This window comes from Tripterygium wilfordii, chromosome 10 (genome assembly GCF_013401445.1).
Source record: "Tripterygium wilfordii isolate XIE 37 chromosome 10, ASM1340144v1, whole genome shotgun sequence".
In the NCBI taxonomy this organism is placed as follows: Eukaryota; Viridiplantae; Streptophyta; class Magnoliopsida; order Celastrales; family Celastraceae; genus Tripterygium; species Tripterygium wilfordii.
In genome coordinates this window covers 9,115,034-9,137,620 of record NC_052241.1, presented here as the reverse complement: position 1 = coordinate 9,137,620, position 22,587 = coordinate 9,115,034, and the positions used below count along the sequence as shown (strand labels likewise).

Below are 22,587 nucleotides of genomic sequence, written 5' to 3'. Positions count from 1 at the left end.
CGCGTGGAGTAGCTTGGGTGGTAGCACGTATCGTGGTATGTGTGGATTAGGCACCACGTATGGGTTCAATTTCATGATAAGAATTGTATTCACGATTGAATTGGGATATGTATAGTACATACCTTATCCCGGGATGGGTTGACTCTTGGGTGGATTCTGTAAAAAATAAATAAATTATGATTTCCTACAAAATCTAGGGGTAAATTTTAATTTTGTGTAAATATTTTGGTTTGTAATTTCCTTCTCTTATGTTTCTTACGGTTTGAAGCCCTCGACACAAACAAAAACACGAGGCGCAGTTTTAAACAGAGAGATGCGAAGACGTAAAGAGCTTCTCAGCCGCTCTTATTTAATTCGCCAAGTTCTCTGATTTCTGAACGGGAGCACACTCTCAAGCTCCTCCCGCCGACTCTGTGCTCTCATTCTCTAAAGTGCGACGGTCACGCGCATTTATCATCCTACTACTGGTCGAGTTTGCGGAGCATTCCCAACATTTCTTCTAAGGTGATGTTGGTTCTCAAGTCTTTCGTTTTATTGCCCTGAAAAAGAAGACCCCGCTTCTTCTTCTTTCTTCTCTAGTTCCTGGTTTCTTGCTTCTCGCTTCGCTCTCCTAGAGACGGATAGACTTATTTTATTTTACCCTTATTGGCGCCGAAGCCACCCAGAGGCGGGCTCTTGGGTTGTCCGGACCTCCATTGAATTTTTTAGTTGATTGATTGATTTGGTCTATTTGGTATGTATAACTATTGGGTAATTGTTATGTTTTAAATGCTAATCTGGTGTGATGAAAATAGTTATTTGGAAAATTTTGCAGCATTAAAATTTCTATGTAAGTTTTGTTTTGGGATCTGATATGACTCTCTCTGTCTTTTTGTATAGTGTTTCTGGGTTGTTCTATTTTGCTGCACGAGTACTGGAGGTTTTTGCTGAAACATTCCTTTGAATCATGGCCTATGTGTGTCTTTCTACATGAAGGATATCTCAGAACATAATCACATGCTCACCTTGCGACCCATTCGTAGATTTTACCATGCTGCTGCTGTGCTTGCATCAACTGATAGTCATGCCTCTGCTATTGTTGCGTCGAATGAGACTCCTGGTACCCTATCAAATCAAATTCACAATCTAAAGCCCTTAGATAAACCTGCACTAGAGAAGCTTAAAGCTGAGCGAGACCCTGAAAAGCTATTCAACCTTTTCAATGCCAATGCCCATAATAAACTGGTCATCGAGAATCGTTTTGCCTTTGAGGACACTATTTCTAGGTTAGCTGGGGCACAAAGGTTTGATTATATTGAACAGTTACTTGAGGACCAAAAGACTCTTCCACAAGGTAGGCGTGAAGGGTTCATCGTTAGGATAATAATGTTGTATGGAAGGGCTGGAATGACTGAGAATGCAATTCAGACCTTTTATGATATGCATTTGTATGGTTGTAGAAGGACTGTTAAATCATTCAATGCAGCACTTACGGTCTTGACACAGACTCGTGATTTAGTAGCAATTGAGTCATTCCTCAGTGAAGTCCCAGAGAAGTTTGGCATTGAGGTGGATATATTTTCGGTTAATATTGTCGTCAAGGCTTTATGTGATATGGGTATTTTGGATAAGGCATACCTGTTCATGGTAGTGATGGAAAAGGCGGGTATAAGACCAGATGTTTTCACATATACAACACTTATATCAGCATTTTATAAAATTAATCGGGGTGAAATTGGAAATGGAATATGGAATCTTATGGTCCGTAAAAGATGTTTTCCCAATCTTGCTACATTCAATGTTAGAGTACAGTATTTAGTTAATGGTAGGCGAGCTTGGCAAGCTAACAGTGTGATGGCTTTGATGCAGAATATTGGAATAAAGCCTGATGAGGTCACTTATAATTTGGTGATTAAAGGATTTTGCCAGGCACGGTATCTCGAGATGGCCAAAAGAGTTTATTCTGCTTTGCATGGCAATGGATACAAACCCAATGTTAAAATCTACCAGACTATGATTCATTATCTCTTGAAGGGAGGGGAGTTTGATTTGGCATACACTATGTGTAAAGACTGCATGAACAGGAATTGGTTTCCAAATGTGGACACAATTTATACACTGCTTGATGGCCTTAAGAAGAGTAAGCAGGTTGATAAGGCCATTTTTATTATGAGATTGGCTCGGAGAAGGGTACCTCCCTTTTCTCCAAAACAGTTGAGTCGCTTACAATTGATATTTTCCGATAGTTGATTCAAGATTGTATATCAGATACATGGATCAGATTGATTAACATTACAGTTCATATCAAAGAGAAGTTGTTATTCCTTTTACACGTCAATGCAGATCTGTAAAAACAGTTGGGCAAGTGTTTTAAGTGGTGGAGACTGCCCAATGTGGGGACTTCATAATTTCTTTGGTTAATTTTGTGCAGCCACAATGAAGATTGTGATGAATGGAACTTCAATGGTCAAAAGGTACTTGTAAGTTCTCATGCAATGCCTTTTTTATTTCCTTTAGAGCAATCCAGTGGATTACTTCTGTTATTGTATGGCCGCTTTGATGTGCATTCTATTCCTGTAATTCGCTATGCAGCTAAAATTTTGATCCATGGAGCATGCATTTGTTGATGTACTCTGTATTGATTGTGGTCACCTTGCTTCTTGTAGAAGATTTGTGTGAAGTGTTTTCTGTTTCTGTCTATTTGCATCTTCATGTGTAGGCACTTGTTTCACTCCAAGATTGTTACACTATTGGGGCTAGATTACAACCATGCATTGTATCATAATAGCTTTAGTTTTTCCCATTTTGCTCTGAATTCAAGGTTTTACATCTCCTTTAAAATGTTTTCAGCTCTAGTGCTGAAGATTTCCCTGTCAATGAGAAGAAGGAAAAGCCCCTGCCGTTATTTATCATTAGATGCTACGATTGGTATGTATGCCTTAAAAATGTTATATTCCCTTTTATTTGGATATTAACTTTCATGCATGAAAGTCTATATGCATATAGCCTTTTATAAGTTGGCATTTGGCATGAGATGGAAATAATAGTTAATGCTTAGTTTAGAACCTCTCTACATTTTTGGCTACGAGTTAGCTATATCAGATCATATTTGGTTCATCTTCATGATCGAAGCTATTATGCCCAACAGTTACTGAAAAACTGTTGTTCATGACTCATACAGCATTAGATTAAGATCATGGACCATGCAGTAGAAAAACCATCAAAAACCAGTTGCTTTGAAGGTTCTCTTTGTTGGATCATGGATGGGGTAACTCTCAACAATAGAAGTATAGAAGTTGCTAACTAGGTTGCTATAGGTTGGATGCCCTTGGATTTATGAAGATAACAAGATGAATCATGCGATAATTCAAATAGATGGAGCCATATCCAAGGGATGAGGTATAATTTCCCCCAGACGACTTCCCTACTGAGTTACAGCAACATGGAATGTGTTCTAAAACAGAATGACAATATAAATAGAAATCAGTGGAATTTAAGTTTAATGCCATCAGTTGCAGCTATAATAGTAACCAACCAAATAAACCAAACTACGAAAGTGTTGGTCGCTGAAGCCTTGCTCACAATTTGTGCGGGATCATACTAATATACTCCGGGGGTTATCAAATTCCATAAATGCCTCTTGCAGGATCCCAATGCTTGTTCTAAATTGAACTTAATTTGTTCAAGAAGATTTGATATACATTATAGGATTGTTTTTTTGGAGGTCTAGAGTACCTTTTCAGTTGGATATTATAGTATTCCTCCCTTAGTTGATGTTTTTGAATAACTGATAAGCAGCATCTTAAAAACATAAACAAATAAGGAGAAGACATGACTGTAAACAGTAGTGCCATAACGGTACTGCACCATTCTTCATCTCAAAAGGTCCCTGCAGGTTTGTTTAGTGATGAAAAGGTAGTTGTGGGCTGGGGGTTTAATTAAACTGAAAAGAAAGGTGTTTGTACAGCTGGAAGGGTACAGTGTCGAATTTTTCTTTCAGTAACTTGGGTAGCACTTATTGGTATGTGTGCTTTTATTTAACAGGCTCCTCGTGAATTGTGAAGCATTATAACTAGCTAAACTTGTTAATTAGCTGTCAATTAACTGCATTTCATCATGATGTAGTCTCTATCGCTCATTTGTAACTGTCGTAAAACATTGATCAGCTTCATAGGTAAAATATGTGGTTTGGGTGTGAAATTGAGTTTGACAGCACTTATCTCAGATCTCTCTGCTTATTTTTGCCCCTTTCCTTTTGATGAAGCAGTTTAAAAGAACAAATGCCAAACACAAACTCTGCCAGCCTTGTGAAGTGATTTCAAGCTCTTAAGCTGTCCGGAATGATATTTGTGTATGACTACACACCTGCTTCAGTTAATATTGTAGGTGACCTAGCCAGCGATTTGTGTTGTTGTGGGTGAAAGAGAAAGCGAGAGAAGGGTGGTAGTCGTAGAATTTGTGTTACTATTTTCTGGAGTGTCTTGTTTGGGGAACAATTGAACAAAATCTTCTCCGCCTGTTTGACCAACGCAGCAAATTCACAGTCAACCCTTGGCTTTGATTTGCTACTCCGCGCCCTAAGACTCAATGATGAATAAGATTATGAAGATTGAATTTGAAACGAAATATATAGACAATTGTGAAGGATGTGTGCATCTTCTTGTTACTGAAAGTCTTGTAACCTTTCTAAAGTGGAAAAAATCTATAAGCTTTTGATTTTCTTTAATGCAGGAAAGAAGTTACAAATCACCAACGGCTCTGCAAGAGAAAATTCTGTGGAAAGGCTATCCCACATGGAAATGCTTTCCTTAAAGGGTGTTTTGTATCAAAAGGATGGTGACCCTGTCGCAATCGGGTTATTTATGGATCCTGAATACCCAGCTTGAACTGTCATATGATCAGCATGCAGTTTTGATGTTCATCAACTTTGAGCCTTATTAGTTAGTTTTTAGACAGTGAATCTGGCTCATAAAAAGTTTTGCCAGATTCTTATTGGGTTATTTATCATGAGATTATACATGTACTTACATGAATAGATATAGCCTATAGGTCTAATGTTATTGTAGTTCAGTTACCTCAATTGTGCATTGTTTATACCATTGACATGGATTTTCTTTCATTTGATCCAGAAACATATATTCCAGAATGATATTGTTCTTTCATAGACCCTCAAGAGTACCATCGTGCTTTCACAACCCAAAGGGACAACCAGAACAGGGCTTGATTTTTGCCCTTTCTTATACTTTTGGGTTTTTTCATACTCCAAAGAAAATGTTGCAAGTTGGTGGCACTAAATGTGAACTTTGAGAGATAACCTACTGATGCTCAGATTGGGATTTGATACAATTTAGTCAAATTACTATCTTATGAACTCAAAATCTTTCAATCCATTCTTGGTTATGGTATCTAGTCGCTTCCAGGAAAATTCAGGAAAATTAAGAGATGCAATAGATGATTACAATGAAAATGTAAGACCTCATCAAGTATGGGTTCATTGGGTTAAGAGCTCTTGCAGTAGAAGTCAATGCAATGCTATTTTGTTTACTCTATTTACCAATGTGGACTGCTATTGAGGGATGTTGGATGTCTATGATTTACCCTGCTTACCAGTGTGGATCACCATTGCGGGGTGTCGAGGTTCATACAAATTTTTGAGTTTGATAATCAAATTGGATGTCTATGATTAAAATTATATTCACATCTAATACAATTATTCATGCTTATGTAATTACAATGGCATTAAAGATGTCCTTCAAATGTTGTTTTTTTTTGAATGTTGAGAATGGAGAGACTTGAACTCGAGATCTTATTAGATATAACATACATAAATATCATCTGAATTATTCACGGTTCTCCCTTCAAAAATGTTTTCTCCCTTCAGAAATGTTTTTTTAAGATTGAGATATGATGACAACTATTCTAGTTAATAAGACCCAACCCTTCCCGACCCCGTTCTACTTGTCCCAATTACGGGTCCGTTTGGGAGTGCTTTGTATTTTAGTACTCTGAGGTGAGGTGCTGTGAGGTAAAAAATTACTCAGCTGTGAGGTGAGTTATGCTGACAAAAAACGTTTAGCATGTCACAAAAAAAACTATGCTGAGATGCGTTGATGTGCAGTTGAGCGTTTGGATGAACAAAACTGCGGTGAGGTGAAGTGAGATAATAAATTATAAAATTTGTCTAATTTTAATTATTAATTGTAATAAATGATTTTGTGAACTTAATTTAGTTAATTAATATTTGTTATATGATGATTTATTTTCTAAAAATTAAATTAGTAATTTAGTTTATAACACTAATATATGTTTTAAATTAATATATCATAATACTTAATTATTTGTTTTGAACTATTAATTTTTAATATTTGTACTATTAAAAAATAAGATTGAACTATTAAAAATAATTTAAATTAATAAGATTGACTAATGAGATTTAAAAAAAAAAAAAAAAACTTCCGTCATTTACGAAAGACGGAAGATCGCGTGTTGTAACAGTAACTTGCGGTGACTCTATTGCGGCAGGAAGAAAAGCATCTCTCAGTTGCTTTTGGTGCTACCGGCATTTGGAGCAGTGCAGGCTCAACGGACCGGGAAGCCAAACACCAAACTACTGTCAAACGACCGGTGGATCTCGCCGAGGTGTGGTGAGTGAGTGGCGACCGGAGTGCCAAACGGGGCCTACATAACCGCCCATCACCCTGTCCGCCCGAGCGCACACTCTTACACTGTTGCGCTATCTGATGTCTAAAGCTCTTCTCTGTCGGATCAAACCACTTGTCCCCGGAAAATCCATTTCTCCTTTCACTCGCCGTACCAAGAAACTCGTCAATCAAACTATTCAAATCCTCAAATCTCACTCACGGTATGAAGATTCCCTCGAACGCCTCTTCGATGAATGCGAGACGTCCGTCTCGGAAGTTGCACACCTTCTGTTTGATAAAATTAGTGACCCAGAGTTGGGACTCAAGTTCTTCGAATGGGCTTCTAGGCAACCTACTCAGCTAAATGGGTTGGCGTATTCTTCCCTTTTGAAGCTCTTGGCGAAGTCTGGAGTGTTCTGTGAGATTGATGTTTTATTGGAGAGCATGAAATGCAAAGATATAACACCCTCCCTTGAAGCATTGAGTGCCGCAATTTGTGCCTACACTAATTCTGGTTTTGTTGACAAGGCTATTGAGTTTTACAATTTTGCCAATGATGTATATAATAGTGTTCCTGATGTTTTGGCTTGTAATTCTTTGCTTAATGTACTTGTGAAGTGTAAAAAAGTTGACACTGCAAGGAAAATATATGATAAAATGGTTTTGAGAGATGGAGATGTTGATAATTATAGTACTGGTATAATGTTGAGGGCTCTGTGTAACGAAGGTAAAGTTGAGGAAGGAAGGAAGTTGGTCGAGGAAAGATGGGGTGAGGGATGTCTGCCCAATGTTGTGTTTTACAATACACTGATTGATGGTTATTGCAAGATAGGTGACGTTGGAAGGGCTAATAGAATTTTCAAGGAAATGAAATTGAAGGGGATTTTGCCGACATTAGAAACTTATGGAGCTATAATTAATGGCTATTGTAAAGAAGGTAATTTCAAGGTCATTGACAGGCTTTTGAAGGAAATGAGAGGGAGGGGTTTGGATGTTAATGTTCGAGTTTTTAACAACATTATTGATGCTCGATTTAAGCATGGTTGCAAAGTTGAAGCAGTTGAGAATTTAACATGGATGGTTGACTGTGGTTGTGAGCCTGATATTGTAACATATAATACTTTAATTAGCAGACTATGTAGGGATGGAAAGGTTAAGGAAGCTCGCCAACTTCTAGAACAGGCAATGAAGCGAGGATTGAAGCCAAATAAGTTTACTTATACTCCAATTATACATGTCTATAGCAAACAAGGGGAATATCTTAGGGCCTCTGATTTGCTCATTGAGATTACGAAGGGAGGGCATAAACCTGACTTGGTTATGTATGGATCACTTGTCCATGGACTTGTTTCTGCTGGAGAGGTGGATGTTGCATTGACAATTCGAGATAAAATGGTAGAAAGGGGAGTAATGCCAGATGCTGCTATATATAACGTTCTAGTGAGTGGACTTTGCAGGAAAGGAAGGTTTCCATATGCAAAGCAGCTGATTTCCGAGATGCTTGACCAAAATATATTACCTGATGCCTTTGTTTGTGCCACTCTTGTGGATGGATTCATCAGAAATGGTAACCTCAATGACGCCAAAAGGCTGTTTGAGACGGCATTTGAAACGGGACTTGACCCTGGTGTTGTGGGCTATAATGCCATGATCAAGGGTTACTGCAAATTTGGGATGATGAAGGATGCACTATCATGCGTCAAGAGAATGAAAGGGCATCATATCCTCCCAGACGAGGTCACTTTTTCCACTCTTATGGATGGGTACGTAAAGCAGAATGACTTGAAAGGTGCTCTGAGTATGTTTAGCTGGATGATAAAACGAAAATGCAAGCCAAACGTGGTCAGTTATACCACTCTAATTAATGGGTTTTGTCGAAATGGAGATTACAGCAAAGCAGAGAAAACTTTTAATGAGATGCAATCTTGTGGTATGGAACCTAATGTGGTGACATATACTATACTTATTGGGAGCTTTTGTAAGGAGGGTAAACTTGCAAAGGCGGCCTCCTTTTTTGAATTAATGCTGGTAAAGAAGTGCATTCCTAATGATGTTACCTTCAACTATCTGGTAAATGGTTTCACGAATAATGCACCAAGTGCAATTTTAGAGGAAGAAAATGAGTCTCAAGAGAGCAAGAGGTCTATGTTTCTGGAATTTTATGGAAAGCTGATATCAGATGGATGGTCCAGGAGGGCTGCAGCTTATAGTTCTATTCTAGTCTGTCTTTGCCAACATAAGATGGTTAAAACTGCCTTGCAATTAAACGATAAGATGGTGAGCAAGGGCTTCCTTCCAGATTCTGTTTCTTTTGCTGCCTTGCTTTATGGTCTTTGTCTCGAGGGAAGATTGAAGGAGTGGAAGGATATCATCTCTTGTCATTTAAATGAAAGTGAAATCCATATTGCTATCAGGTACACTCAGATATTAAACCAGTACTTTCCTCAGATAATGAACTCGGAGATTTTAATTATTTTGGAAAGCTTGGTTGAAAGCTGCAAGGCTTATGGTTGAAAGCTGCAAGGCTCATGACCACGTGGATGGTCGGAGAATACTAAGGTAAACAGGGAATGAAAAAATTTCGAATCTTCATTCTGATCCTGTAAAACCAATGAGCAATGAAGGGTCCACATGTCTTAAGTTATGGTGCTCATTGATGAGGGCAAACTTTAGCAAAGTGGTAAAAGCAACTTGTAAGATGTAGGTTCATACCACAAAAACAATTTCCTTACGATGCAAGGGTAGGGATCCATACATCAGCCCTCACTTTTGCGAAAAACATTCAAATTGTCCATGGCTCTTGAGGATCCATCTCAGTTGGTATCGGACCGTTGCATAAATTATGAAGGTAATTTATTTTTTAAGATTTAAAGGTTGAAGTTTGCTTTTGTTTCTGGGCTGATTTCCATTCTTGATTCTTGTTTAGGCAGCCGTTGAAGTACATATGCCCAGAAAGTCTAATCTTCCACTATTGATCAAGCAACTAAATAGATACAATACCAATGTACTCAAGCTTACCTGACTGCTTTGGGGTTGGAGGTATGTACAGGAGCAATGCTTATGTCCTTGGACTGCCATTGTAAATAGGGTTTTATAATTTGCTTTTCATCTGCAATCCAACAGAAGAGTCCCTAAACTAATTATTGTATTTTAAATTTTCTCTTGTTTTCTCTCTTAATTTTGATATGATTAATGATCATTTCTCACTTATGTTTCTGATGTTTATTTTTCTCTCTCAGCATATTGTATATAAATTTGTCTTCCCCTTCGTTTTTTTTTTGCCTTTGTTTTTACCTTGACTGACACATTGCTTCATTCTACAGTAACTAGAATATTGCACGAAGTTCAGAACCGCAGAATTGGCTATCAATCTATCATCGGTTGCAGCTACATTAGACGGTGAGTTTGAAGCAATAAAAGATAATATTACTGAAACGGTAGTCATAATAGTAGTCAAATAACAGAGCAGCCTCAGTTTGTGTTATGTGCTGAGAATATTAATACAGACATGTTACTGGGCTACATACTCATCCCAATCAATCTCAATTTGTGTTTCGATCTCTTCTGATGAGTTGCAGATAATATTTAACTGATTTGTGGCTGCTTCCGCACTTGTATATAAGCAAATTGTTGTTTATCTTATATTATCAACATCTCTTCCATGATTTAATGACATTCATGTCATCATACCAATACACAAATAATTGGTGATTCTTAGCAATTATATATGCATAAGATTCGTAAGTACACAGCTTAAATATTCAATCTTAATTATTATTATTGCTATTCATATGAATGCTTGACTCTGTGACTTGATTAAGCATTCATATGTAGGATTCAATAAAAATTACAAATAAGAAATGGGAAAAAAAATATCAATGGAAGGTATAGCTGTGAATGTGTTTATAGACCTCTGGCAAGCATCTGCTGGTAGTTTTCAATGGAGTCGAGCCTCTGTATCAACAGCTGCTGCCTGAATTTCTTGATGAATGCCTCTGCACTTTCATTTATATCCATGGATGCTTTGCTTTCTAGCTTACAATCAGCTGCAGATGGTTTAGTTTCCGCGACTGGGGATCTTGTACTTCTCCTCTCTCCATTGTTGCTTGCTGCTTCTCTTCTTAGGAAATCCACGGAGCTCTTGCTAGTACCAGTCAATGAACTTGAATCCATATTGAAGCTAATATGTCCCTGGATGATTTGATATTGTGATATACATGTTCATAAATGCAACATGTATATATATAGGGGAGAAGATGTGATTAGGCATTAATTAATCACACGCATGCGATTAGACCATTTAATTGTAAAGTGTGGCTTAAGGGATGGGTTCGGGCCGAAAGGTCCGACATTAGGCGCCATTGTTGGCCAAGTCAATGGACATATGCGTATATAGATTGTACAGAATATTGTTTGGCTTCCAATACCCAATTTTGCCTAATTGTTAAGACTCAAATCTCAAAACGTAGCGTAACTCCAATCGAGTGATTTATAAATAATGTCCGTCTCCTCTAACATTGAAGATGCATTTTATGCTCTTAAGTATTAATGACGATAACTCATGAAGAACAAATTTGTGGAGGTTCATGGCCCATAACGGACAATATGACAATATTTTCATTATGTTTTGGTTGAGAATTTCAACATGATATTGAAGTAATCTCGACGAGTATTTACATGTCCACTTGTTGGGTCTGACATGACCCAGTCCACAAGTGTGGTAGAGTGTCGAGACTAAATGATGAATACCCGTCACACGGTATGAGGGCCCAAGTATAACATCACAAGTTTGGGTCTAACTCACTATTGAAAACTCAGATTGACCTCAGATTGACAATAAAAAGTTTGTCCTCCCATATAAGTTAGACTTCAAACCCATCATCTTCCGATGTTGGATTCTCATCAATCCTCTTCCCTTGCCAGCATGCTCATCAATCCTCTTCCCTTGGGAGCATACACGTCCTCGTGCATGGTTTTGATTGTACCATTTCAGCATATGACCCACTTACCTCCCCAATCCTTGCGAACCAGGATCACATAGCCTTGTCATGTCCAGTGGATCTAAGGCTTTCTGAGTTACTTTTAATGACCTTTTTCTTTCTCTTTTTTTAAACGGTCTTTATCTCTTTTCCAACCCGTCCACGATGAACACGGCCCACTGTCTACTAACCCAACTTCACAAAGGAATGGGCTCTGGGACAGACCCGCCTACAATAGTATCAGCCCACAGGTCTACATGCAAGTGTGCGCGCTCTTAATGAAAGCACCAATGATAAATACCCGTCACAGGGGATGAGGCCCAAGTCTAGCATCACAAGTTTAAGCCTAACTCTCTATTGAAAATTCAGGTTAACAATAAGATGTTTGTCCTCCCTTATAAGCTACACTTCAAACCCATCATCTTCCGATATGAGATTTTTATCACCAAAATCCAATATCGGTCTAGCATAACCAATCAAGTGGTTTATAAGTAAAACTAAGCTCCTCTCACATTGAAGATATGTTTTATAGGGCTAAAAAACCAATGACAAATTCGTGTGGGCTCGTGATTTTTTGTAGTTTTTTTTTTTTTTTGTCTGGTTTTGACGTTTTGTAATGTGTTTTTTTTAGATGCGTTTGGGTTAAGATTTTCAACAATTATTGGTTGTTTAATCCAGTAACCAAAGCAGAGGCCATTGGTACTGGTGGGCCTTAAGCCCAAGCCCAAAGGTTGAATAGTACGGGGCCTTGTGACAGATTTCTAAATCCCAATTTGCTTAGACTCCCGGGCACTGGTTCAGCTCTACAAGAGCGCCGATGGAGACCCTCCTTCGGTTCTCATTCTGTCTCCGACAGATCTCTGCGGCCAAATTTTGCCGCAAAACCACTACCATCAATTCAGTATATCGACCGACCAGCACAATGTTTTCCAAACCTGAGTTTCTGATCCCTAGCCCGTCTTTCACTCTCAATTCGGCGACCCGGAGAAAGCACTCTTCGTCTTCAACTACAACAGCATATTTGCTTACGGATTTTGGTTCGGCTGCGAGTGGTGTGGGTGTGGGTATGTGTGTGGGTTTGATTTTGGGTTTGCCCGGTTTGAATGAAAATAAGAAACCCAGCTTGCCGGAGATTGTCAAAGCGGGAGACCCGGTTCTGCATGAACCGGCCCGAGAAGTGAACCTGGAGGAAATCGTGTCCGAGCGGATCCAGAAGATAATTGATGATATGATAAAGGTGATGAGATTCGCTCATGGTGTTGGACTCGCTGCTCCTCAAATCGGCATTCCTTTAAGGGTTTTTGTTTTGAACATTATTGTCTCTTCCTTTCCTTCATGTAGGTTGAGAAAGCAATGATCTTGCTATTTTATTTTTTTTGGAAAGACGATGTTTACTAATGAAGTTGTTTGTGTTGATTTTGCATCCATTGTTGTATAAATTATAATCAATCTATAGATCAATTCAAATCATTAATTTGCTATGGTATTTGTGTAATTGATTCATTAACTTACATACCGTTGCCTTTCTTTTTATCTCTCCAGATTATAGTGTTGGAAGATACAGAAGAATTCATAAGTCATGACCCCAAAGAAGAGACCAATGAGCAGGATAGACGACCTTTTGATCTTATGGTATGCCATCATTTCATCTGTAGGTTTTGTATGAAGAATTGTCAGTTTACTTGTACACTCCATTAGTTTTTTACTTTTTGTGAAGTAGGTCATTGTGAACCCGAAGCTTAAAAAGAAGAGCAACAAGACTGCACTATTTTTCGAAGGTTGTCTGAGGTAAGATGCTAACAATTGATTGCTAAACGCATTTCTTTCCCCTTCACATTTTTCTCTTGTCCTTTTAGTCGCTGCTGCATTGACTGGTGTACTTATGGTGAAGTTCACTTGAGATTAGACTGATTTCCAGAAGTATGAGCATAGTGCCTTTTAACATTTTTGCACCTTTACTTTTTTGAGGAAATTCAAGTTTTTAATTTTGTGGAATATATAAAACGTGCTCAAGAAGACCAAACAGACAATGATTTTATCATAGGTGATTAGCCAGCAAACTAGCAGCATATCCGCTTGTTCCTTTTGGTTTGCCTTCTTAGAACATTCAATATTCTTTGCTATTTGCATTGTGTCGTGGTTACAAGATATAATCAGATGAATTACATTGGTGTGAACTATTAAAAAGGCAAATGGAACAAGGAAACATATGACATAAATGGCTTTTCACAAAACCAATAGCTTGGTAAGCATTGCTTATGGCTGTGATCTAGCTTTACTATTGTCTCCATTATCAGGTGATAGATTTCATTGTGATATATTATAGAAAACTAAAGTACCAATGCACTTCCAACAATACCCTGAATGGGTTCCCATTGCTTATCCGTATTTTATAATTCTTTACTTTTAAGTTACGCGTCTACAAGGCTCACCAACTTTGTAAAAGTTGTGTTTGATTGCCTAAGTAGGTGTTTTAATTCCTTATTGTTGCACCGAATCTGAACTTTTTATTTACGTTCGTGCTTATTGATATTGCTGAAAGTTTGATGGGAAGTTAGAGATTCATTTATTCTTGTATCATTTTTTGCAGTGTGCGTGGATTTGGAGCAGTGGTGGAACGGTATCTTGAAGTTGAAGTTACAGGTTTCAATCGCGATGGCCGGCCAATCAAAGTAGATGCCAAAGGCTGGCAAGCACGTATTTTGCAGCACGAGTGTGATCATTTGGACGGTACCCTTTATGTTGATAAGATGGTCCCACGAACATTCCGATCCTTAGATAAATGGTACTTACCTCTTGCCAAGGGCTGCCCCAAGCTTGGCGTCCGTTGGTCTGTTGGTGCTGACTTATTGTGCTTGTGGAAATTTGAAGATCCGAGTTTAGAATCCATTTTGACTATGATGATCAAGTCAATTCAGCTGTTTCTGATTCTGATACAGATAACCAAGGTGAGATTAAGATGTCTTTCTTCTTCATACTTGCACTAATTTTGTCCAATATTACCCATAAATTGAGGAATGTCTTAGAAGTTTAAAAGCGCTTGTGAGTTCCAACAAATGTGTGCCAACTGCCAGCGGCAAGCACATTGTTATTCATTTATTCTTGTATCGTACCGAATGGTAGATAATTTAGAGCCCCTCTCGCGGAAGGGTGCCCGAGGCTTGATGCCAATTAGTTCTTTGGTGCTGAGTCCTTGTGGAAGTTTTGAAGATCCAAGTCTGAAAATCCAGTTGACAGTGATGATCAAGTCGATTCAGCAATGTTTCTGATGCAGATGACTATGGAGGATAGATATTCTAGTAAATCAGTATATTTCTCTAGGCATGTGGCCTACAAGGCAAGAATAAAACATCAAAAGTTGTATATACAGATTTTGAGAAGCTCAAAACAATAGGCATGTGGCCTACAAGGCAAGAATAAAACATCAAAAGTTGTATATACACATTTTGAGAAGCTCAAAACAATGTATGACTGGCTTCAATCACCTCTGCAGCACAGCAAAACAGCAAAACATTTTATTCGCTAATTGGAAAGAAAGCTGATCCAGTTAAGTACCCATGCTAAACAAGTTTTGGGTTCAACCAATAAGATGACAGTAAGAGATGGAAGATGAATATTCGTGACCGTCATGGATGCTAATGACATAGAAGCAGCAAAAAGAAATATGGAGCAAGAAACACCTACCTCTCCATTATCAGAAGATAGCAACATGACTATGTCAAAAATAATGGAGAGACGTGTGTTTTTTGCTCTCTTTCTTTTGCTACTTCTATGTCATCGGCATCAATGAACAACGAGATAGGCAGGTTGAGTTGTTCTCAATGCTTTGCCATTTTGTTTTGAGTTCTTCAACTTCTTTAACCTCGACCATCCATAACTGTCATCTTCTTGATTGAACCCAAAACTTGTTTAGCATGGATACTTAATTGAATTAGATTTTCCATCTAATATTGTTCATAAGGTAATCCGTTGATCAATCGGATATTGAGAATCATGGAGATCCATAAATTCTCATTCATCTGTCTCGGTTAGATATCAAATCTGATAAGACTTCACGCCATCCAACGGTACTAGTGATACCTATGCACAATATATACATGGATACCTGTGTATTGTGACAATATATTATCTAACTGAGGGAGAAGTGCTGTCGTGCAAACCTCTATTCATAAGGATTGAAGAGTAGCATCGGACAGGACATTCAGCTTAATAATGCTGTCATTGCAGAAGCAAGGAGGAGGATACATAGGACCAAGACTCGAGCCATGAGCTTCCCAGCAGAAAGATTTTGCCACCGTCGAAGAGGACGACGCCAGTTGAATATCTTCTAGATATAAACCTTCACATGGCAAGCTGTCACTACAAGCAAATCTTATAGCGTCCTCTGTAGCTGAAGTACCTTTTATGTGCACAAAGGATATATTCTCGACTTTAACGGCCGTAGTCTGCGTTCAGATTAGAAGATTTTAAAGAACTATTTCTATCCATTAGAAGAGCGTATCAACTAGTTTTCCATTTTGCAATGCTAGCTTTACAAACCACATGTTCTTACATCAACATCGTTGACAAGTTTAAAAATGAAGTTTTTTTAGAGGGCGGTAGACGCCAAATGCGTGTATAATGCTAAATGAGTAATATAACGTCTTCTAAGAGTTACCCAAGTAATGTAATATGTTTTCAACTAAATAGAGAAAGCTAACGTTCCTCAATTGGAAAGCTGTAGAATCCAATTAGGTAATTTTAACGAGTACAAAAACTAATTCCCTAAAAACAATTTATCATAAAATCACACTGCAATTTCAGCGAAACCCTTTGAAAGAAGTCACATTGCCAAGCTAAAAAGAAAGAATCCCATACCTGGTTTACACATGGCAGCGGTGAATCACAATAATATTGATCGATAATAACTGGATTTGATACATTTTCCATGAGCACATTCTGGAACTGAATCTTGGTGACATTACCACTGCCTCCCTGTCAAATTCGTGTGGAAACAATGACACAATTAAAATCCATGTCTCAATATTGTAATATCCAGTTATGCACACTTCTATACTGTAAGTATCAATGGAGAATCAGGGACAAGGGGAAGGTGGGATGGGGACAAGGGAGGAGGAGAGTTTGAGACCAAGGATGCTGGGAATATTACCTGCCATGTTTTAATCCGCACTCCATTATCCGTATTAGACAGGAAAACTTGATCAACCATTACATCATGCACACATGATGTAGAATTCGACTTTCCCAAGCTTCCAATACTGATGGATCATACAATACAGTTACGAAAGATATTGGTGATCCATGGTAGCTGCGAATGTTATGTTTACCTTATCCCATGGCCAGGTCCACACGCAAAATTTCTGATTTTGATCTGCGAAGAGTTGCCAACTATAGAGATGCAGTCATCTCCTGGATGCATAATTGAAAACATGAGCCAGAATCATCCAACACACACACACACACACACACAAAGAAATGAGAAAATAAATATATTCATAGTCCCAACAAGGCAATGCCATAAAAATTGTAGTAGTATCTGAACTAGCCAACCTGTTCTGACTATGCTATCCTTGACCTCAACACCACGGGATGAACTTATATGAATTCCATCAGTATTAGGGCTTGCAGCTGGTGCTATCACTTTGAGACGAGATACCTTAAGCCGGACACAATTAGTAAATGCAATGTGCATTTTCTGGCTGTTGACCAGCATAAGGTTGTCAACTTTCAAGTTCTTGCATCGATGAAAGGTAATGGCCTGTGATGAAGTTGTGGTACCATAGTAATCATATAAAACCATGAGAGGAAAGTTATACCAGATTAAGCCAATTAATGAAGGAGGCAGCATGTTTGGGCAATAAAAGCATATAGAAACAAAACCCAAAAAAATTTAACAAATGAAAGGCAGGTCAAAGAAACTAACTGCATTTTTGAAAGTAGAAATCTGCACTAACCGTTGGAGCTCGTCGACAAGGCTGCCATAAAACATTATGAAGTCAATGTTGGAAAATGCAGACACGGAACCTAAAAGGAAAATAGGTCTAAGAATGCAAAATAGGAATACATTTGTTGCGTTGATCTTGCAAGACCGAGCCCACCACTTCTGCCCCATTCCGTTTATTTTCCCTCCCCCTTCCATGGTAAGGTGGTTCACCCCATGGAAGTATAGCCATTTTCGAGGATTTAAACCATTCCATGCATCAGGATCTTTGGGAGCAACAATTGTTCCAGATACCTATCAAAAACAACTCCAACTCATTGACTACACAGTAGAAGAAGGCGAAGATGGATTGTACAATAAATCAGTTATTTAACTGGAAGATTTAACGCTTGGCACTCACCCGCAAAGTGACCTTTGATTTACATGGACCAGAAATATCAGTAGGATATATCAGGAAGGTGTATCCAAAAGGAATAACAATTTGTGTTCGCAACGGGAAAGAACAAGCAATGTCCCAAGCATGCTTGAAAGCCTGACAGCATATAAATACAATGTCATCTGAGAAGACTTCCTTAAAATAACGAGTATAGTTGAAAGAGAATGAGAGCACATATATCCATCATTCAAAGCCTGTGCCGCTATTTCAAACAAGAAAGAATTACAGACTAAGTATTGCCGATTGATATTGTAAACATCGTGAAGAGAAGAAAGAAACAAAATAATATCATGGAATTAGCTCAAGACCCACATTATCTTCCGAACTTTTGCATGCTTTCCCTAGATTTAACAAACTTTTAAAAAGTGGTTTCAGCCTGAAAATTTTTCTATTTTGCAAACGGGATGGTTTCATATCAGATTGGCTCCGTAATACTTTGAACCACTCTCATCAGCATATATCCCTAAATAATTGTCAAATTCTACAGCCTTAGAGAAGTGTAGTGACTAAATTATGATAACCCTTCAAAAATCTATGGTGTTTGACTAGATGGGTATTGATTAATACAACTTGAATCCACTTGAAACATAAAAAAGCTCAGCATCATTAAATTTTTTCTCAATTTACATAATACTCGAAACAAATAACTAAAAAGAACAAGATGGTTACATTTAATTGACAATTTAATCTCATGAATTGCAGAATAAATGAGTTTAAATAAACTGAGGCTCCAATATCATCAATCTCCAGAAGTCAATTACATTATTAAAAAGAGTAAAACACGGTCAGAAACTATCACTATCGAACCAGAAACAGAGTGTTACCCCAGTATCATTATGAATACCATCTCCTTTGCCACCAAAATCACCGAGATGGAGGACCCGTTTGGACCTGATTCGGGTAATGGGTAACCCAGATTGTGGGAGCTGCAACAGAGAATCAAATCCTTCCACATGAACAGTTATGCAGCATATCAACACATATGTACAAGAGAGAAGTACAATACGCATTGAACACGAACAAGATCCTAAGTTCCTCATGTTTCTGTTCAGAGAACGCGAGACTGAAGTACTCGACCCCTGGAGTGTTTAAGCATTCAAGATTTGATAAGGGAAACATCGTCTGTGCATCTACAAAACAGAGAAAATGTCAAAACTGTTCCCTTCTTTGGCTCTTTGCAAAAAGGGTCAAGGAGAGAGAAGGTACTGAGTAGTGAGCACCGACAACTCCACAACAGAACCCACACGACGTCGCTTTGTCCATGTTCCATCAATTAGAAGCCTAAATAGGTCTAAACGGGCCGGGCCGAACTGGGCTAGGCTTTATCAAGTTCAAGCCTGTTTTAAGGGGGAAAAAATGGCTAACAATTTATTAATTAGTCGGGTGCAAGTGATTGTAGACGCGATAATCTACAATCAACCTAATATTGATTGAGATCATCAACAATTTACAAAGATTAAAAAAAAATACCTTCGAATAAGAACTTAATGTCGGTGTGGTACCGACCGCGAAAACTCCAAAAGTAGAGTCAATGAAGTGGTTATGAACTTTAGTGGGAGAAATCGTAATTCAAGAGAAAGGGAGAGCGATTAATACCTCCAAGAAGGGGATACTTTTTAAGATGTCAAGATCTTGTTATTTATATGCGTCTGACTCATGTAACCCACCGATGACACGTGGATGCTAAGCTGAACAGGCTTTTGGGCTTGCGCCTAATTGTTAAGGTCATGGACCTGTAGGAGGACTTTAGAAGGCCTTGGGCCTTGAAGGAACTTGAAAGATTGAAGGCATGTATTAAATGGCTTGGCAACTCGGGCATTAGACATGTAATTCTTTTAGCCCATGTTGTGGCGTGTTGGATCTCTTCTAGGTTGTGGGCTTGTAAATCTTTTAACTCAGGTCGTGGGTCTGTTGGGCGTCTTCTAGGTTGTGGACATATAAATCATCTAGCTCAGGTCATGAGCTTGTTGGGTGTCTTCTAAGTTGTGGACCTACAAATCTTCTAACCCAGTCCATGTGCCAGTATTGCTTTGTCGTTTTGTGGCTCATACAGTGATTATATCATCGATAAAAAGGACTTGATTAAAGTGAACAACATTACTACACATTCCAGCAACATCCATTCCAAAAGCATCACAGCAGTGTATGAGACTCATTTATTGAGAATAATGACATCATAATAATGTTACCACACCCAATAAATAAGTATCACACATTCTTGAATTGCTTTTGATATGGATGTTGCTGTCATCTTTTATCTTTTTTCCTAAAGCGAGACAATGACGTTGAAATCATCTAGTCTTATCTGGTGACTAGCTAATGTGTAATTAAAAGTAGGATAATGTTTAATCATAGAGAGTAATCAACAGGAATATGAATATGATAGATTTTGACTTCTTATGAAATTCCGTATTATATAAAACTTTGTATATTATATAACACAAATGCCTTGAAAGGTCGGTCCATTATGAACTACGATAATATTTACAAAAACATTGCTGTCAAACCCTAAACAGAAAACACATTTGATCGTTCTTCCGGGAGATGTAGTCAATTATACTTCAAAGTGGTATTAAAACATGGTTAATTGTAATTAGTCTAACTTGGCTGCTTGCCATGTCGGGTACTGCATCTCTCTTCTTCTTTCTTTCATTATTTAATAATAAATTCGGCTAGATTGTCTTTCTATGGAACAAATATAGCTAGAGTTTAAATCAGTGTTATCAGAATCGATCCGACCTACCTATCTAACCAATTCAACCGTAATTTTATCAAGACCGAGCCAGTTCTGTTGTTATTTGTTTATGCATTTGGCCCACCTTGACCCATGCGTTTAACCACCTGACTTTTATTTTTTGTAACCCATAATGACTCAACATACGTGCCTCTTGTACAGCCCACTAAACCCAACTTGGACCAGCTAGGCATACGCAAATGCATCGGACAAGTTAGTTTGATTGAGGCCAAGTGCAAACTATTTGGAAATAACTGCGTTAGTTTAGAATCGAACTTCCGAAAAAATAACCAACTAACCTATTGCCAAGTGATCTTTTAACTGCATAACCCCCAATTAACTCCAGAACCCGACATCAACAACAACCTAATTCCATATCCGAGTCCATACAATGACAATCACACTGGTTTAAATTACTTTATCTTATATAGAATTTAGTGTTTTTTTTCATAAATAAAATGCACATTAGACAGTGTAACTTGAGAGAAGATTGTAGATATTGGAGGGTGATGGTCCAAAGTCAGAAAAGAGAAGTCGAATGAGTATCACTAGTAGTAGTTGTTGATGATAAATTAGACAATGATCGATGTTGTGTGTGTGTGTTGACAAGTAATGTATAATGGTCCAATCTTTATATCTTCAACACACCAACACATTTTTGCATTTAAAAGGGTAGGAATTGCATCTGATTAGTTCATTAATTTAGCGTTACTAAATTAAATCAATAACAAATTAAAGAAAAACGTTACAAAAAAATATAGTTGATCTAGGTCTACAAGGTCTCATGCATGCTCTTCCTTGTTGTAATAAATTGAATACGGTAAGAGTACCGAATAAATTCAATACTAATAATTTGGAGAGGTATTGTACAATCTCGCAAGGTTTTGTCCTTAAAATGACCTTCTTTTTTTTTTATTGAGAGTGATTGGATCTTTATCTATAAACCACATCGGTGATTTACACTTAACCAATATCGGATACAAATCTTAACAACTCTTACATATATTTGATCCGGTTGGGTGATAACAACTGTGGACTTAAGGATGTTACTCTTCTTCGAATGGGTGCTTTCAAATTTCAAGTCTTTTTGTTTATAAAAAAAAAAAATTCAATCATTCTTCATTTTTCCTTTTCGTTTTGAGATGCATTTTCGGGTTGTTTGGGTTAGATTGAATTAAAAGTACCAATCCGTAAGTGCGGACATCTCTAGATTGTGGATGGTACTTTTTTTCTTTTTAGCTTTGTAAAATAGAGCACAAAAAATAAAGGTTTTGACAAAAGTCAAGGCGGATTAGTAACTCTATCTTAATCTGAAAAATTCAGATTGTCTAAAAAAGTATAGCATATGCGCCACATTTATAACATAAAAAGTGAAACTCTAAAAATATTTTAATAATATTCTTCTTATCTCCTCTCTTTAATATATATAATAGAGATAGTGATACAATTATGATTGAATAGAGATACTGTAAATTGAGAAAAAATAGTATTTAAATAGTTAAAATAAAAAATCGATTAAGAAATACTGATGCGAATGGCCTAACTCTATAATGGATATTTTTGCCTTAAAAGGGTCTCTTGCCAAGTGAGTCACTTGTCACTATGGATATGGGCATCAAAAGGCCAAGCAAATGTCTAGTTCATAATATGCAACCTCCTTTGTATTGAAGTGCTTTGTTTTCATAAATCGTCTGTTTCACACAATTTATAAGTTAATTTATTTTGATTGCAGATAAATTCTACCAAACAGAACTAATTTCTATTTTGTTTTTGTTTTGTTGCTCAGGCTGTGTTGGCATAAAATTGTTTTTTATTCCTTTTATACCATATATTATATGGTGGGCAATGGATCCTCAAATAATTGTTAGTTTATGTAC

General features: G+C 37.6%; 4 protein-coding genes across 12 annotated transcripts; 3 read left to right on the top strand and 1 right to left on the bottom strand.

Annotated features, from left to right (window-relative positions):
- Positions 1–175: 175 nt before the first annotated feature.
- LOC120007776 (pentatricopeptide repeat-containing protein At1g80150, mitochondrial-like) lies at positions 176–5,141 on the top strand. 5 transcript variants are annotated; one of them, XM_038858207.1, is made up of 4 exons: positions 176–504; positions 880–2,453; positions 2,830–2,907; positions 4,711–5,141. In XM_038858207.1, the coding sequence occupies exon 2, from the start codon at positions 970–972 to the stop codon at positions 2,227–2,229; it is 1,260 nt and encodes a 419-aa protein (XP_038714135.1). In that variant the 5' UTR covers positions 176–504; positions 880–969; the 3' UTR covers positions 2,230–2,453; positions 2,830–2,907; positions 4,711–5,141. The 5 variants fall into 5 exon arrangements, with proteins under 5 accessions (XP_038714135.1, XP_038714137.1, XP_038714136.1 ...); XM_038858209.1 differs by having other exon boundaries at positions 880–2,459; XM_038858208.1 differs by having other exon boundaries at positions 176–733.
- A 1,365-nt stretch (positions 5,142–6,506) lies between these two features.
- Positions 6,507–10,890, top strand: LOC120007492 (pentatricopeptide repeat-containing protein At1g52620). 2 transcript variants are annotated; one of them, XM_038857750.1, is made up of 4 exons: positions 6,507–9,468; positions 9,547–9,659; positions 9,944–10,019; positions 10,869–10,890. In XM_038857750.1, the coding sequence occupies exon 1, from the start codon at positions 6,720–6,722 to the stop codon at positions 9,132–9,134; it is 2,415 nt and encodes an 804-aa protein (XP_038713678.1). In that variant the 5' UTR covers positions 6,507–6,719; the 3' UTR covers positions 9,135–9,468; positions 9,547–9,659; positions 9,944–10,019; positions 10,869–10,890. The 2 variants fall into 2 exon arrangements, with proteins under 2 accessions (XP_038713678.1, XP_038713677.1); XM_038857749.1 differs by lacking the exon at positions 10,869–10,890 and having other exon boundaries at positions 9,944–10,257.
- A 1,499-nt stretch (positions 10,891–12,389) lies between these two features.
- Positions 12,390–14,613, top strand: LOC120007495 (peptide deformylase 1A, chloroplastic/mitochondrial-like). Of its 2 annotated transcripts, none has more exons than XM_038857755.1 (4): positions 12,390–12,836; positions 13,142–13,231; positions 13,320–13,387; positions 14,190–14,613. In XM_038857755.1, the coding sequence occupies exons 1-4, from the start codon at positions 12,417–12,419 to the stop codon at positions 14,584–14,586; spliced, it is 975 nt and encodes a 324-aa protein (XP_038713683.1). In that variant the 5' UTR covers positions 12,390–12,416; the 3' UTR covers positions 14,587–14,613. The 2 variants fall into 2 exon arrangements, with proteins under 2 accessions (XP_038713683.1, XP_038713682.1); XM_038857754.1 differs by having other exon boundaries at positions 12,390–12,896.
- Positions 14,614–14,797: 184 nt separating this feature from the next.
- Positions 14,798–19,218, bottom strand: LOC120007493 (probable polygalacturonase At1g80170). Of its 3 annotated transcripts, none has more exons than XM_038857753.1 (10): positions 18,801–19,154; positions 17,941–18,072; positions 17,664–17,834; positions 17,554–17,574; positions 17,150–17,357; positions 16,927–17,008; positions 16,749–16,857; positions 16,457–16,573; positions 15,760–16,044; positions 14,798–14,929 (listed from the first exon to the last, which is right to left on the bottom strand). In XM_038857753.1, exons 1-9 carry the CDS (start codon positions 19,014–19,016, stop codon positions 15,766–15,768), a joined length of 1,335 nt encoding a protein of 444 aa, XP_038713681.1. In that variant the 5' UTR covers positions 19,017–19,154; the 3' UTR covers positions 14,798–14,929; positions 15,760–15,765. The 3 variants fall into 3 exon arrangements, with proteins under 3 accessions (XP_038713681.1, XP_038713679.1, XP_038713680.1); XM_038857751.1 differs by lacking the exon at positions 14,798–14,929 and adding an exon at positions 19,183–19,218 and having other exon boundaries at positions 14,958–16,044; positions 18,801–19,106; XM_038857752.1 differs by lacking the exon at positions 14,798–14,929 and adding an exon at positions 14,958–15,679.
- Positions 19,219–22,587: the final 3,369 nt, after the last annotated feature.